Source organism: Entelurus aequoreus, linkage group LG05, assembly GCF_033978785.1.
Source record: "Entelurus aequoreus isolate RoL-2023_Sb linkage group LG05, RoL_Eaeq_v1.1, whole genome shotgun sequence".
NCBI classification, from domain to species: domain Eukaryota; kingdom Metazoa; phylum Chordata; class Actinopteri; order Syngnathiformes; family Syngnathidae; genus Entelurus; species Entelurus aequoreus.
Genome location: NC_084735.1, coordinates 67009922 through 67026342, shown reverse-complemented (window position 1 = coordinate 67026342; position 16421 = coordinate 67009922). Strand labels below are relative to the sequence as shown.

The following is a 16421-nucleotide window of genomic DNA, read 5'->3' as shown; positions in this document are numbered from 1 at the left end:
TACATACTCATGTAGTAGTACGGTTGTTATTAGTGAGAATACCGGTATACTTATTTTAAGGTATTTTTGGGTTCATTGAGGTTAGCTAATTTCACTTGTTTTGTAAAGTATTTAAAAGGCAAAATGTTCTTGTTCTGTTGGCAGATAATTTTGCTTAGTTCAAATAAAATACCCCTAATTTTTTTTTTTTTTCTTGTTTTTGAACACTGACTTTTTGCAGTGTTGTCCTTTGTAACTGAGCTACTGTGTGGAACAATTTCCCTTGTGGATCAATAAAGTTTGTCTAAGTCTAAGTCTGAATCTTGAATTAGCACCAACAACCATCAACAGTGACAGCTTTGGCTGTAGGCAACCCTATGATGTTGTTTTTTTTCATGAGTTGGTCAGCATCCAGCAGCTTTATTTACTGGAGATTTATCTACATGTGCTTTAAAATGTTGCTACCCGTCAGCAATATTAATGCTGACAGGGCAGTTTTCTCCTGACTGCTATTACAATATTGGATCTGTAGTGTGGTTCTAAATGGTTATTAAAAGTGAAGAAAATTTGAGTTACTGTATATATTCTGCCGAGAGCCAGCGTCCTCTGCGGTGACATTTGTTACAAGATTCGAGGTTTAATCATTTATTTTCATAATCATTTGGTCAGAGTTATAAATTTCATGAGAAAAATATGCCAATAAAAGGTATATTGCAGAGTGCACTGGCTATCAGGACGATACACAGATATGACATTTCAGAAATAACAAATTATGCTCCCAAAAAACATACATATTTTTTAAATGGACTATTTGCAGGTCATGACATTGACCTTATGTGTCTTTCTTCAAGGAAAGTTGTAATCGTTTTTGCTCAATGACATCGTGAAAATGATGTCATCATCCCCAAACATCGTTTCGATTGATGGAATAAGGCAAGTGTCCAAAATGTGCATGTATTGAAGATGTAATGGCAGCCATCATTACCTGACATGCAGCCCCATGCCATCAATGACTGTGGAAATGTGAATGTTTTCTTCAGGCTGTCGTCTTCATAAATCTTATTGGAACGGAACCAAACAAAAGTTCCAGCATCATCACCTTGCCCATTGCAGATTCACGATTCATCACTAAATATGACTTTCATCCAGTCATCCATTGCTTTTCCTCAGACCTTTGTAACCTTGTTTTTTATGTTTAAATATGAATGACAGCTTTTGTTTAGCTTTTCCATCGTCTACCACTATGCTTGCCATGTTGTTTGTGCTTGGTCCAGATTTTAGACACAGCTGACTGTGAACAATCAACATATTTTGCAACATTGTGTGATGATGTAACCTTCTTGAAGAAATGTGTTTCAAGTGACATCTCTCGTGTAAGAGCCATGATTCAAGTTAATCCACCTGGCGCAACAGCTCTGCAAGGTTTGAACACTCCTTTTTAACTGCCGTCTAATGATGTGCGGATCAATGCTGAAATATATCATCTCAAATCAAAATATCGATACTTTTGATACTTTAGGTATTTGAGATAATGTGTATTATTAGCAGGAACACAGTGTAAAAAAGTAACTTGTGAATGAGGCAATGCTTTTGTTGAGTGTTGTTTACATCTTCAGTATTTTCACATTAACATGTTCATGTAACTGAATTGTGAATACATTTTTATACTAAATTATTTAATGCTTTTATTATTCCTCTCATTTCTTTTCTTTTTTTTTATGGTTAGAAACACTATTTTTTTGTACTTTCTATGATTTTGTCCTGTTTTTGTTCATGTTTTATTAGCTTAATTATATTGTTATTCATGCCACTAACTCAATATATTTCATGGTTTGAAATTAATAAATAACTGTCTTGTATTTGTTTTGCTATGAGACATGTTATTATTTAGAATAAACAACGTTTTAAATTTAGGCAAAAAGTATCGTATTAGGATGGGTATCACCAATACTAGCCTGAGTTTTACTGGCTTTTAATGTCCAAAGGTATAGATGTGTATGTCTAAGTTCAAGGAAACAGCAGGCTGTCTTCTTTTAATAGATGTATTACAATCTACAAAGAGGATAAAAGTAAAGGATATTAAATGAGCTCAAATATAGCTACAAATGAGGCATTATGATGCAACATGTACATACGGCTAACCTAAATAGCATGTTAGCATTGATTAGCTTGCGGTCATGCACTGACCAAATATGCCTGATTAGCGCTCCACACAAGTCAATAACATCAACAAAGCTCACCTTTGTGCACACACTCACAGTATAAAACATTTGGTGGACAAAATGAGAGAAAGGAGGAGTGGAAGATTTTACATGTAAAAAACTGTTGCGTCACAGTCCACACTATGGTGAGTTCAAGAACCACCGACATTAGTAGGACAAAATGATGTTTACCAAATACTCTCATCAGTGAAGCATACACACAAACATATTAAACAATGGGCTTTCTAACAACTGGGAAGGTTTGTGTCATGTTTGTCCTCAAACAAAAAACATACTAAAACAAAAAAATAATTTTTAAAAAATGTTTCAGGGAGCCACTAGGGCGGCACTAAAGAGCCGCATGCGGCTCGAGTGCCGCGGGTTGCTGACCCCCGTGCTAGCTCCTGCGGCACATTGTGTTATGTAAGAGTGAATTATTATTTACATAGCGCTTTTCTCTAGTGACTCAAAGCGCTTTACATAGTGAAACCCATTATCTATGTTACATTTAAACCTGCGTGGGTGACACTTGGTAACCTGACTCTCGCCAGATCCTTGCAGTTCGCTGAGCTCCACACAAGGATCTGGGCTCGAAGGCAATGCAAGAGGAGGAGTTAAAGTACCTCGGAGTCTTGTTCACGAGTGAGGGAAGAGTGGATCGTGAGATCGACAGGCAGATCGGTGCGGCGTCTTCAGTAATGCGGACGCCGTATCGATCCGTTGTGGTGAAGAAGGAGCTGAGCCGGAAGGCAAAGCTCTCAATTTACCGGTCAATTTATCCCATCCTCACCTATGGTCATGAGCTTTAGGTCATAACCGAACGGACAAGATCACGGGTACAAGCGGCAAAGATGAGTTTCCTCTGCCGGGTGGCGGGGATCTCCCTTAGACATAGGGTGAGAAGCTCTGCCATCCGGGGGGAGCTCAAAGTAAAGCCGCTGCTCATCCACATCGAGAGGAGCCAGATGAGGTGGTTCGGGCATCTGGTCAGGATGCCACCCGAACGCTTCCCTAGGGAGGTGTTTAATGCACGTCTGACCGGTAGGAGGCCACGGGGAAGACCCAGGACACGTTGGGAAGACTATCTCTCCCGGCTGGCCTGGGAATGCCTCAGGACCCCCCGGGAAGAGCTGGACGAAGTGGCTGGGGAGAGGAAAGTCTGGGCTTTCCTGCTTAGGCTGCTGCCCCCGCGACCCGACCTCGGATAAGCGGAAGAAGATGAATGGATAGCGCTTTTCTCTAGTGACTCAAAGCGCTTTACATAGTGAAACCCATTATCTAAGTTACATTTAAACCCGTGTGGGTGACACTTGGTAACCTGACTCTCACCAGATCCTTGTAGTTCGCTGAGCTCCACACAAGGATCTGGGCTCAAGGGCAATGCAAACTCCTTCCAGATAGCAAAAAAAAGAATGAACCAATCAGGATCGCCGGGCGGGATTTCATAGATGTGACATAGCGCCGAAGCGACTGTTTGATTCAAACAACAATGGCGGCAGACAGCGAGGAGTCGTGTGCTGACATTGGTTCTGCTATTGCAACTGTTTTGTCTAATCTATCAAATATTAATTATTTTCGCTCGGTCGTTATCCAATATGTCGGCTGTTCTGTTTCGGATTTCCCAGCATCGCTCTCATCAGCGTCACGGGTTGATTTGGATGTGAGTGGTTGAAGTGGCACGTCATTCAAGATAACGGACAAGTGGTTTATCCAATCACTTACAAGGACTTTTTTTTCTGAAATGCATCTGTGTACAGCTCTGGTAATGGGTACATTCACACCCACCTGCACAAATGTACTTCAAAATGTGACAATCAAAATAAATATGATTTTTTTATTTTATTTACTAGGGCATACGTATATAATATGCATTAGTTTGACCATTTAAAATCAACGATAATAAAAAGGAGATGCTTGGAAATAGGATAAAAATGCCCCAAAAACTCATAGTGTTACTTTTTGGTGTAACCATCATGAGCGTTCTGTTCAGGTATATTTCTTTTATATTTTGATAAATCATCATATTAATGTATTACTAAATTTAAATAGGTATTGATCAATCTTTAAGCTGTGTGTATTTGATTTCAGTTTGCTTTTGACATCTTATTTAGAATTGTAGTTGAAACTTTTACAACCTTGTGTTGCGCTCATGATGGTGTAACCAAACTACGTAGATTTCATTTAATGATCTTATTTTGAATATTTATTCCCTTTTTTACATTTAGTATATTTAAATATTCATTTATAAACATTGAATACATTTCAAATATCAAATATCAATAAAATGCAATTGCCTTCATCTTATAGGTAATGTTTAGTTACACCAAGTCATGAGCGTAACACTAAGCTTCATCACTTTGACTTGTAATATCTCTAATTCTGGTGGTGTTTTATGCTTTTTTCTTTTTGGAACATGTACTATACATATAATACAATAAAGTCCCATATAAAATTATGTTTCTAGCAATACTTTAATTGTGCCTTTGATTGAAAGTAACACTCCAATGTCCATTAGTAGAGCTGTACACATCTCCTATTGAGAAGTCCCAGATCCTTGTGTGGAGCTCAGCGAACTACAAGGATCTGGCGAGAGTCAGGTTAGACACTGGGGGAGCAGGTGGGTAAAGTGTCACAACAGCAGCGACTAGGATGGAGGAAGCAGGGATCGAACCCGGACCCCGCAAGTTGCCAGCACGGCCGCGCCCCGTGTCTTATCATTCCTGATTATTACACTTGTAAAATGTTGGGGTTTGCTTCACATTATCCGTACAGAAATATGGTTGCGGTTTGACTCCGGAACACATTATCACTTTAATTGAAGATGCACATTTAGGTACTTTGTAGCAATGTGTGCAAAAGCCGAGAGACAAAGGCCGAGCAACAATGAAAACCGGCCAGCATCACACGCACATACACACACACGCACACACACACACGCACAAAGAGGAAGACGACGAGGTCTGCAGCTGGAGGACAAACCAGCACCGCAGCTGTCCAACTGGCATCCTTTCAACCTCCACAATCGCTCTCTTCTTCCACACACAATTAAAACCACTCTTTTAGAGCATCAAAAAAATGGGCGTGTCCCGCCCCATCCTCACCCCCCCCCCCCCCCCCTCACCCACCCTGCTGCAGCACACAAGCCTACAACATCAATACAACATTCGCATCGGAAAATGTATTTATCGCCTTTTATTGTTTAGCAACGTGCTTATGGAGTCAATGTGATGTCATGACTGTGGAGCAAAAACGGCACCAAGAGGCTTACAGAAATGAACGAAAAGGAATACAAATAATTTAAGTCGTTTAGATGTGAAGTACGGTTAAATACATGTGCTAAATGATTTTGCTACAGTGTTGGATTCAATTCAATTGATGTTTCTGGGCGAGTCCCTCAACAAAGACGAGGCAGGACAGCTTTAAGAAAACGCCTATATGTGCACCACCATGTCCTCACTGCACCATGACGCCCGATGTGAATAATAGCACATTTTTGGGGGGTCAAACAAAACGTTTTGATTTAACACAATGCAGTGATTTTTTTATTTTATTTTTTAACCGGCTATCAAAGTTCCTACATTCCGTGACGGGTCGTGAACTACTCACCGTGATCTTCGGGATGTTCTTTTTGCCTTGATAAGACATGGCGTCTTTTTGGAAAAGAGGGAGCGACGAAGATAAGAATAGGATTCCTTCCTGGATGGATGCTGGATGTGGAATGTTCTGTCAGTAAGGCAGTAACACACACGCACACACACACACATACACACTGGCGAAGTGTTGCCGCGTCGATGGAGCGAACATAGCAGCCCCGCCCTCAAATTGCAATGAAAGCAGTGGCGCTTAATGGCCGCTCGAGGGCGACCGAGAGTACTTTTTAAAGTCAGAATGACAATGTAGTTTAGTGAACAAAATTGAATGCGTGAAAATAAAAGTGGTTTTTTTTGCTAATACTGATAATCTAAAAGTAATATTGAAATACGTTTTTCTAATATTGTTGCCGGTTTGATTTTGTTCATCTTGTGTTGTAAATATTACTATTACTATCACTACTTGGAAAATGTAGTAAGCTACTAAGCTACAAGTTACTCTCAATTAAATGTATCCCGGGAGAATTATAACAAGCTACACTGCAAAAGTAGCTTGCTACATCAAAACTACTTTTAACAAGATTTATATCTATGGGCCCACATGTATAATATCCAGGCCTGGCCCTAACCAATCTGGCGCCACATCGGCAGTGAAGTGTATATACTCACAAGAAACCGAATAGCTTTGTCTTTGACCTTTTTTTTTACTTAAAGAAAGCAAATTAACATATTATATGAGAATGTTATGTTATGATTATTGTTGTGTATTGAGCTGTATGTTTTGTCTGCATGGTTACACCCAGTGACCACCAGGGGGAGTGCCAGGTGGGTTCATATATGTTGGGTTGAACTTCCGTTCGGCGTGTGGCAATAAAGCTGTCTAACGTCTACACCAGCTCCCGACTCGGCTCTCGTGATTACATAGATAAGGTGAAATAGGAGGATGACTGTTAGTGTTACATACTAACAGTCAGTATACAATAATTGTCGACGAGCACGGATGCGCCTGCCGACGGATTAAGAGGCGGGTGGCGGCGAATCCGCGGAGTTCATCGACGGCTAGCGTTAGCTTAGCTTTGTTAGCATTAGCTCCGCATAGCAGCGGGGGTACGACTCACGTCGGGACGACCTGCGAGCATGGCGGGCATCCTGGGACAGATGGACGCCTTTGATGAGTCGACGGAGCAGTGGTCGACATACGTGGAGAGGTTTGAGCACTTCGTGGCAGCAAATGGACTGAATGAGGGGAGGAAGCTGCCGGTGTTTTTCAGCGTGATGGGACCGGCGACGTACGGTCTACTGCGCAGCCTCATCGCCCCAGAGAAGCCGGGCACGAAAACGTATGATGAGGTAGTGACATTGTTGCAAGCACATTTCTCCCCAAAGCCCATAGTGATAGCGGAGAGATATAGATTTCATAAGAGAGATCAGGGGGAGGGGGAAACTATTACACAGTATGTAACAGATCTAAAAAAATTATCAGAGCACTGTGAATTTGGAGCTTACCTGCAGGATGCACTAAGAGACAGGTTAGTGTGTGGGTTGAACAGTGAGTCGATTAAAAAGAGGCTGTTAACAGAGAAGGATTTAACATACCAAAGAGCAGTTGAACTAGCAGTTTCAATAGAAACAGTGGCACGTGAATCTCAACAGCTCAGTAGCTCACAGAAGGTGAACGCTGTCTCTCTCTCCTTGCCACCGGGCCGTAAATGCACTCGTTGTGGTAGAGTAAATCACAAAATGGAGGAATGTTTTTACAAGGACCAGTCCTGCCACAATTGTGGAAAAAGGGGGCACATAGCTCGTATGTGCAGGGAGGATAAAGGGGGACCGAAGACAACACATTTTTTGGGGGTTAAAAAGGGACAGAAAATGAAAGGAAAATTCAAAAAGAGGGCCGATCAGGTAGAGGCGGAGACTAAGCCCAGCGACCCAGAGACAACAGATTCAGATGGGGTGGGAGGCTTACATGTAGTGGAGGTAGAAAAAAGCGTTAAACATGATAGCGCTGCGTCAGCGATTATCTGGGTTAGACCCAAAGTGGAGGGACAAACTATAGAAATGGAGTTAGACACAGGTGCGGCAGTGTCGATCATTTCAGAAAAAGTATACAATGCTAAATTTAGCCAGTTACGCCTCCGTACCACCAACCTACTGTTGAGATCGTATACAGGGCAGGTTATGACACCCTTGGGGGTAATAAAAGTAGACGTGCGTCTCAACAAACAACGGGCACGTCTCCCCCTGTATGTGGTTAAGGGTGACGCTCTCTCTCTTTTTGGACGAGAATGGTTGCGAAAAGTAAAGTTAGATTGGACAATGATTAAAACTATTCGAGCTACACATCCCATACAGGAAGACCGCACAATGGCGACAGTACTAGACAGCCATGCCAGGGTGTTCCAAGAAGGTCTAGGTACACTAAAGGGCTTTGAGGTGGCGTTAACCCTCAAGCCGGTGCATCAACCGAAGTTCTTCCAAGCACGGGCGGTGCCGTATGCACTTCGGCCGAAGGTGGAGGAGGAATTAGAGCGTTTGGAACAGGGGGGCGTACTGTCTCCAGTACAGTTTAGTGAATGGGCTACTCCAATTGTACCCATTTTTAAAAAAAATGGGAAAGTACGTATATGCGGAGATTTTAAAGTGACCTTGAATCCCGCGCTTTGTGCTGAACACTACCCCATTCCGAGGATAGAAGATCTTTTCGCATCGCTAGCAGGGGGGCAGCGTTTCAGCAAATTAGATCTGGCGAACGCATATTTACAGTTGCCGGTTCAGGAAAGCTCCCGTAAATATCTGACCATTACCACGCAGAAGGGAATGTTTTGCTATAACCGTCTTCCCTTCGGGATCACCTCTGCGCCGTCAATCTTTCAGCGAGTCATGGACCAAGTGTTGCAGGGCCTCCCCAACGTCCATTGTTTCCTGGACGACATTTTGGTGACTGGGGAGAACGATGCAGATCACCTAAAAAACTTAGATGCAGTGTTGGGCCGATTGGGAAAATTCGGTTTGCGAGTACAGAAGGAGAAATGTGAATTCTTCAAGAGTTCATTAGAATATTTGGGGCATGTCATTGATAAAAAAGGGCTACATAAGTCCCCAGAGAAGCTTAAGGCCATAGCGGAGGCCCCAGCCCCCATTAATGTGAGTCAGCTCCGTTCTTTTTTGGGCCTGATAAACTATTATGGGCGTTTTGTTAAAAACATGGCAACCATGCTCAGCCCGTTACATGAGCTGTTGCACACCGGAGTGGCATGGAAGTGGTCACCAGAGTGCGAGAAAGCCTTTAAGGTAGCAAAAGACCATTTGCAATCAGAACAGGTGCTAACGCATTATGACCCCAGGTTGCCCCTGCGGATAGCGTGTGACGCGTCGCCGTATGGGGTGGGCGCGGTACTTTCGCACGTGATGCCCGGTGGTGAGGAGAGACCCATAGCCTTTGCCTCTAGGACACTGAGCAAGGCAGAGCAAAATTATGCTCAGATTGAAAGGGAGGCGCTGGGAATTATTTTTGGGGTACGTAAATTCCACGCCTATTTGTACGGGTGCCATTTTACACTACTCACAGATCACAGACCGCTGACAAGTATATTGAGTCCCAGTAAGGCGACGCCACCTATGGCGGCCGCACGACTGCAGCGGTGGGCGTTAGTGTTAGCGGCACACAACTACACAATCCAATACAGGAAAGCAGCAGATCATGGGAATGCAGATGGTCTCTCACGGTTGCCACTGCAGGTAGCGCATGGGGAAAAGCCAGACGCAGTAGATAGGGTGACAGTACATCACCTTGAGACACTCCCAGTGGACAGTGAAGATATTAGGAAGGGAACTAAATATGACCCAGTGCTCTCTAGGGTAGTAGATATGGTAGTTTCAGGCCAGTTTGTTGGAACAGTTGGGCAGAATGACGCGTTGGCACCCTTCTACATGCGACGAGACGAACTGACGGTGATCCAGGGGTGTTTGCTATGGGGCAGTAGAGTGGTGGTGCCTCCAGCGTTGAGACCGCAGCTTCTGAAGGAACTACATGCCGGGCACCCAGGCATGGTCAAGATGAAGGCCATTGCACGGAGCCATGTCTGGTGGCCGGGGTTAGACGCCCAGATTGAACAGCAGGCCAGGACATGCTCTACGTGTCAACGGAACCAAAAGAACCCGGCGCTCTCCCCACTACACACCTGGCCGTGGCCGGGATCTCCATGGCAACGGATCCATGTGGACTTTGTGGGGCCGTTCGAAGGACACATGTTCTTGGTGGTGGTAGATGCGTACTCTAAGTGGCCGGAAGTACAGGTGATGAAAACGACGACGACGGAGAAGACTGTACAGGCCCTGAGGAGTATGTTTGCCCGCAACGGAGTACCAGAGACACTGGTTAGTGACAATGGGCCACAATTCACAGCGGCAGAGTTCGGGGCATTTCTCCGGGCAAACGGAGTGAAGCACAAAAGGTCAGCGCCGTTTCACCCCGCCACGAACGGTCAAGCAGAGCGTTTTGTGCAGACGCTGAAGCGTTCATTGAAAGCGTCTAGGGGAACATTTACGCTGCAACATCGAGTGGAGGCATTTTTACTCAGCTACAGGAATGCGCCTCACATGACGACGAGTGAGTCTCCGGCTATGCTCTTCCTGCGCCGTCGGCTCCGCTCTCGCTTGGACCTTGTGAAGCTGAACGTGTCGGCTACGGTGGAGCTGGCGCAGGAGGGCCAACGAGAACGCAGAGATCTGGTGGCTAAGGACAGACGGTTTGCAGTGGGGGAGGCCGTGCTGGTGCGTGATTATCGACGGGGGGAGGAGAAGTGGATGCCTGGACTGGTGGCATCACAAGAGGGACCGGTATCCTACTCCGTGGATGTGGGGGCAGGCGCACTCTGGAGACGTCACACAGAGCAGATGAGAGCCGGTGACCGTGCGCTTTTGGTTCCCACTGGTCCAGAGCAACCAGCTGTGCCGAGTGAACTGACAATTGGGGCCCAGCCGGTTGCTCCCCCCCCTTCTCCGGCAAGAGGGGATGCTCTGGGAACCGGGACAGTCGCCCCCAAGCCAGGAGGGTCACCCAGACGGAGAGCGGATGTTGGCGCGCCAGGCCGGAGGTATCCACTCCGGGTTACCAGAGCTCCAGACCGCCTTAATCTCTGAACTGGGGGCGTGGGTTGTTAGAGAGTCATGTCACGTTTTGGGGCAGAATAATCCCCGTTGACTGACTCCGAGGTTCGGGGGTAGTCTACCCCCCGGCCTCAGTAAGCATGTATGTGTTTAAGTTTGAGTTCCCTATTTACAATAGCCCCCTAAGTGGGTATTTCAATGTATTTTATGGTTACACCGCCGATTCGCACAAAGCATCATTTTGCACTTAACACACGTTCTAAGTGCTTATGGCCTAGTCTGTTTTTATAGGCTGGGGTTAATAGGGGTGGTTTTAGGTGGGTGCGAATCTGAATAAGTGGGGAGGGATGTTGTGTATTGAGCTGTATGTTTTGTCTGCATGGTTACACCCAGTGACCACCAGGGGGAGTGCCAGGTGGGTTCATATATGTTGGGTTGAACTTCCGTTCGGCGTGTGGCAATAAAGCTGTCTAACGTCTACACCAGCTCCCGACTCGGCTCTCGTGATTACATAGATAAGGTGAAATAGGAGGATGACTGTTAGTGTTACATACTAACAGTCAGTATACAATAATTATCTTTAACCGAATCACAGCAGTGCTCAAATTAAAAAACAGCATTCAAACATTAGCTAACCAGAAGGCAATAACAATGTAAACAAAAAACACCTGCTTAAAAGATATAATACAAATGTCCCTGAGGAATGTAAGGTGGGAATACTGTAATTACCTAACGTTACATTATTATTTTCCATAACAATTTAGCCCCCTCCACAATATTAATGGGGAACATATCCTAAGTAACAAAGACTTAATTTAGAGTTTTTTGGACACTAGGGGAACATATTCTAAGTAACAAAGACTCATTTACAGTTATTTGGTTAGGGTTAGGGTTAGAGGGTTAGGGTTCATGCCGAATAAGGCATTAATAAGTATTTAATAATGATTAGTTAAGAGCCAATGTGTTACTAATTTGCATGTTAATAAGCAACTCATTAATGGTGAATATGTTCCCCATACTAAAGTGTTACCATGTTTTTTTACTGGTGCCCAAAAATGAACCATGCATGAACATCACCTTGTTCAAAGAACAAAACCAACACAGTGCATAAACTCACAACAAATTACACACCTGCAAATCAGTCTGACTTCTGCTGTTGTCGTATTCGTCATACGCCGATAGGGAGAAGTTTTTATTTACACGATGAGTCGGGTGTGTCTTGACCTCCGCCGAACCCCTGAGCCCGACTCACCGAACCCCTAGGGTTCGATCGAACCCAGGTTAAGAACCACTGATCTATCTATATCTTGACAAAAAAAAAGACTTGTGTGTTGTTTGGGAATAGTTGCTAATGGTTATGTTCAATAAAACGTTTCATAAACTCAAATCACCTTAATGTGTGTTCCTAAATTTGTGTTCCATGTCTTAGATGAAGAGAGCGGTTATGATTTTGGTTTACAGAGTAAACAACTAAAAACTAAGGTTTTGGGCATTGTTTTCTTTTAACGCATACATTTGTCTAAATATGGCTATAGACACGCATTATTGTGGGTTTCCTGCACATCGTCTTCATCACTAAAAAAAATATATAATCCACGGGAGAGAATCTTTTTTTTTTTGAGTGGTCAGCTTGAAGCGTCCCTCTGTCTCCGACTCCCTCGTTGTCATGTGACATGTGTGTGATTGTCATGATTTTGCTTACTAGTTTCGATGAACCGCCTTATCTTGCCTCTGATTGGCCAGTCCTTAATGTTTCTCACTAACCTTAACCAATTGTGACTCATCAGACGAACACCAACCAATCATCATGGATTTTCTCCGTATGTATGGATGTTCTCATTCATCCAGGTCATTGTAATTTCTCCATATTTTTTTGGGCCTGGATTCGCTGTCCATTTTCTCTCTTTGTAGTTTGTAGCTTTGATGTAAGCTACCTCGCTACATGGGTCTAAAAGTAGCTAAACTAAAAGAAAAGCTACCCGTTAAAAAAAGTAGCTATGCTACTGCCAAGTTACTGGAAAATGCAGTTATAGCGTAGCTAAATGTAGCTTGTCGCTGCCCATCACCTACTACCACTACTAATAAAAATCAGAATAGTACTGGAATAATAATTTTCGGTTGTTGTTTTTTTTTTTTTGTTCTCATGTTTTAAATATTTAACGCAGCAAGGTTGAGGGCTGCAGTGCAGGGGACTGAGGAGGAGAGATTGTGTGTGTGTGTGTGTGTGTGTGTGTGTGTGTGTGTGTGTGTGTGTGTGTGTGTGTGTGTGTGTGTGTGTGTGTGTGTGTGTGTGTGTGTGTGTGTGTGTGTGTGTGTGTGTGCGTGTGCGTGTGTGTGTGTGAGTGGGTGGGTGTTAGGACTTATTATACATATTCTAGTAAAACACAATTACAGCAAATGATGTAGAAACCTTTGATAACTTCTTTAAAAAGGTTACCTCTCTCTTTAAAAAGGTTTTATGAATGTTTAAATATATATGGCATACAAAAATATGTAATAAAAATACTAACACATATCTAAACATAAAATTAGAAATTGAAATGACAAATACATTAAGACAAAAGTATTGTTAATGTTATTAATAAAAATATGTATTGATTAAGATGAAAAATAGCCCCTGAAAAATCTACATTGTTACTACAAATGCTATTTTAGTTTTATGAGTCACTAAACCTATTTTTTTCTAATATCGTTGGGAATTTTATTCTGTTTGTCTTGTGTGGTAAATATGCACTAGAAAATAATAAACAAGAAATACATTATTTAAAAAAAAAAAAAGACAAAAATAAAATAAAAAATACTATTATTTTATTGTATTTAATTTGTAAAATTAAAAAAGTGAACATGAAGGAAATATTTGCTTTAGGATGGTCTTAATACCACTATACTACTCCTATATTACTACTATTATTATTACTAATAATAATAATCATAATAATACTGTAATCATTTTTGGGTTGTTGTTGATTTTTAAATGTTTTTTGGTTTCATGTTCCAAATATATAATGAAAGAAGCAAAAAGGTATATTAATATATCATTATAATGCTGAGTGATAACAAAAAACCTTCATACAATAACATTACTAACAATAATTATAATAGTAATAATATATTTAATTTGTTATTGTATTTATTTATGGCTATGGTTTTATTGTTTTCCAACATGCATACGGTTACAATATGGTATATAAATCCAGTTTCTCATTACATGTCCGAAAAGGAGAAGCAGAGCTTATTTAACCCTACCCCTTTTCCAATTCATAGCAATCAACATATTTAAGCTATTCATTTAATACAATAGAATCATAAAAAATAAATACATGTTGGTACAACTGTCAATACTATTATTACTATGTATAGACTTGTATTATTACAATAAGTATTTGTATGTTTTATCTTGCAATGGTTTGTCTTCTTTTACATACATACATACAAATATATACTGTATACATACACACACATATATATATATATATATATATATATATATATATATATATATATATATATATATATATATATATATATATATATATATATATATATATATATATATATATATATATATATATATATATATATATATATGATATGACTTATGTATGTATCCATGTTGTATTAATGATTAATGACATGGATTGAGTAACATCCATTTGAACTGTTCTTTCCTCCCAGCAGTGCACATTTACTATAGAAAAATCAATATTAAAATGCTGCCTAAAAGCACATTTAATGGTGTACTAGCACATCCCACTTCAGTGTGACCTTCTTTAAAAAAAGGATTATGCATACTTGAGTCTGAATTTTAGTTGTCCAGGAACACTCATGAAACTTTTAGGCCCGGGAAACAGTGGACAATGTTATCATAGAGTTCAATGATCAGCCCTCTGTGCAGAATGTGTTTAATACATAATGTAAACATAGTAGTATTTTAGACATTATTTTCAAACAGGGGAGGGCTGACATGATGTCGATGCAGTGCTCCTCGTGACACACCCACCCTACATACATAAATAACGCCTTATAATGAAGCCATGTAGATCAATTGTTTGAAGACCACCCATTGTGCTTTCCTCCATGACTCCATCATCAGCACTAATGTAGTAGAATTTCTGACCTTTGACCTATATTGCATGTCTAATGGGAATGTACGCTCATTTGATTTCTCTCCTATTCTGTGCCAGTGGGACAAAAGTGAATGTTAAGTCGTGCCAACCTGTCTACAGAATGTGTTGACTGTCTAAAGGATTCGAGTTGTTATGGAACAGATAGGGATAACAGCAAGACATTGATGCACTCGATAAGGAACAATGACGCACAAAAGACATATAAAAAATGGCAGAAGACCGGAACTCGACAGTGATTTTGGCTTGTGTGTGTCTTGTTGGCTCCGGAGTAACATGTGGTCTGTCTGCACGGCCAACTTAATTCAACCTGCACTTCTGATAATGGGTAAATAAATTTGTTGTACTAAACTACTTTTGTTGCCTGTTTAAGCTTCGGACATTCCACTACACAAATTGGCGTCACGAACAGGATGGTTTAGAAGCTACAGGTCGACAGCCGCTCCCGCTCTCTCTGTCAGGCAGACAGTGTGCTGCACGCGCGCATCTAATACAAGGTAAGCAGTTTGCTTTAAAGTGTAAACATTTTCTGCCTGGAGAGAGCCGGATCGAAAAGACTAATTGCTGAATCTATTTTTGATAAAAGATAGGTTTAGTCAGGTTCTCCAAAAACAACCTGGAATGGGGTAAATTATGGTTGGATTGAGTTGTTTTACATGTGATCATTTGTCTGTGTGTTTGTTGAAAACTTGTGATTTCTTGTTTTTAACATAAGGGGATTGTTGATAGAATTTTGGTGGTTTGGAGTGTAGAAGCGTAGACTATGTGAGACGAAACATTTCTTTTAACCTCTTCATCCTCTGTCGTTGCTGGCAGAGGATACTTCTTGCTGCAAGTACATCAGATTAGTCAGAGTTGGATATAGCTAAATTATAGGCAAGAGTTGCTAAACTGGTGTGACATTTGACCCATACAAATTGATGACGTCTATGAAGGTGCGACATATCTGTTTATGTGGAAACTGCAGCGGTGGGAAAAGCCTCTTACAGGTGACCGCTCATTGACTCCGGTAAAGGAGATCAACTGAGCGTATAGCTGTCACGACAAATTTGGAAATTTGCTGCAAATAGACAGGTATTGATCGGGCTGCATATGGTAGAGCTTTAGTGAAACTTGGTGAAACTGTATGGACTGACCAGACACGAGTCTGTAGGATTGCTGGGTGATTTCCAGTGGTCCTATTGGGCGTTAGGCCAGGTTTTTCCGTGTTGGTCAGGGATAACGCAGGTGTTGCTCCAATGAAACGGGTTAATCGCCGTTTTATGAGCAATGATGGAACCTGGTTTTTGTGATATGAGACGGCCGATTCCACAAAAGCATGCGTGCATTAGTTGTTTATATTGGTCCGGACCAGGGGGGCGTGGTTTGTGGGATAAAAATGTGTGTTTTTTAAATTTATATATATATATATCTGC

The 16421-nt window shown here is 41.8% G+C and overlaps 2 protein-coding genes across 3 annotated transcripts in view; one reads left to right on the top strand and one right to left on the bottom strand.

Moving 5' to 3' along the window:
* dpysl3 (dihydropyrimidinase like 3) overlaps positions 1-5968 on the bottom strand; it is a 57058-nt gene extending 51090 nt beyond the window's left edge. For both annotated transcript variants that reach the window (XM_062048706.1, XM_062048707.1), the window contains exon 1: positions 5787-5968. In XM_062048706.1, the coding sequence (XP_061904690.1) occupies positions 5787-5825 (39 nt within the window). In that variant the 5' untranslated portion in view covers positions 5826-5968. The remainder of the gene's footprint in view (positions 1-5786) is intronic.
* Positions 5969-7636: 1668 nt separating this feature from the next.
* LOC133649962 (uncharacterized protein K02A2.6-like) lies at positions 7637-10915 on the top strand. Its single transcript, XM_062046678.1, has one exon. It carries the CDS (start codon positions 7643-7645, stop codon positions 10913-10915), a length of 3273 nt encoding a protein of 1090 aa, XP_061902662.1. The 5' UTR covers positions 7637-7642.
* Positions 10916-16421: the final 5506 nt, after the last annotated feature.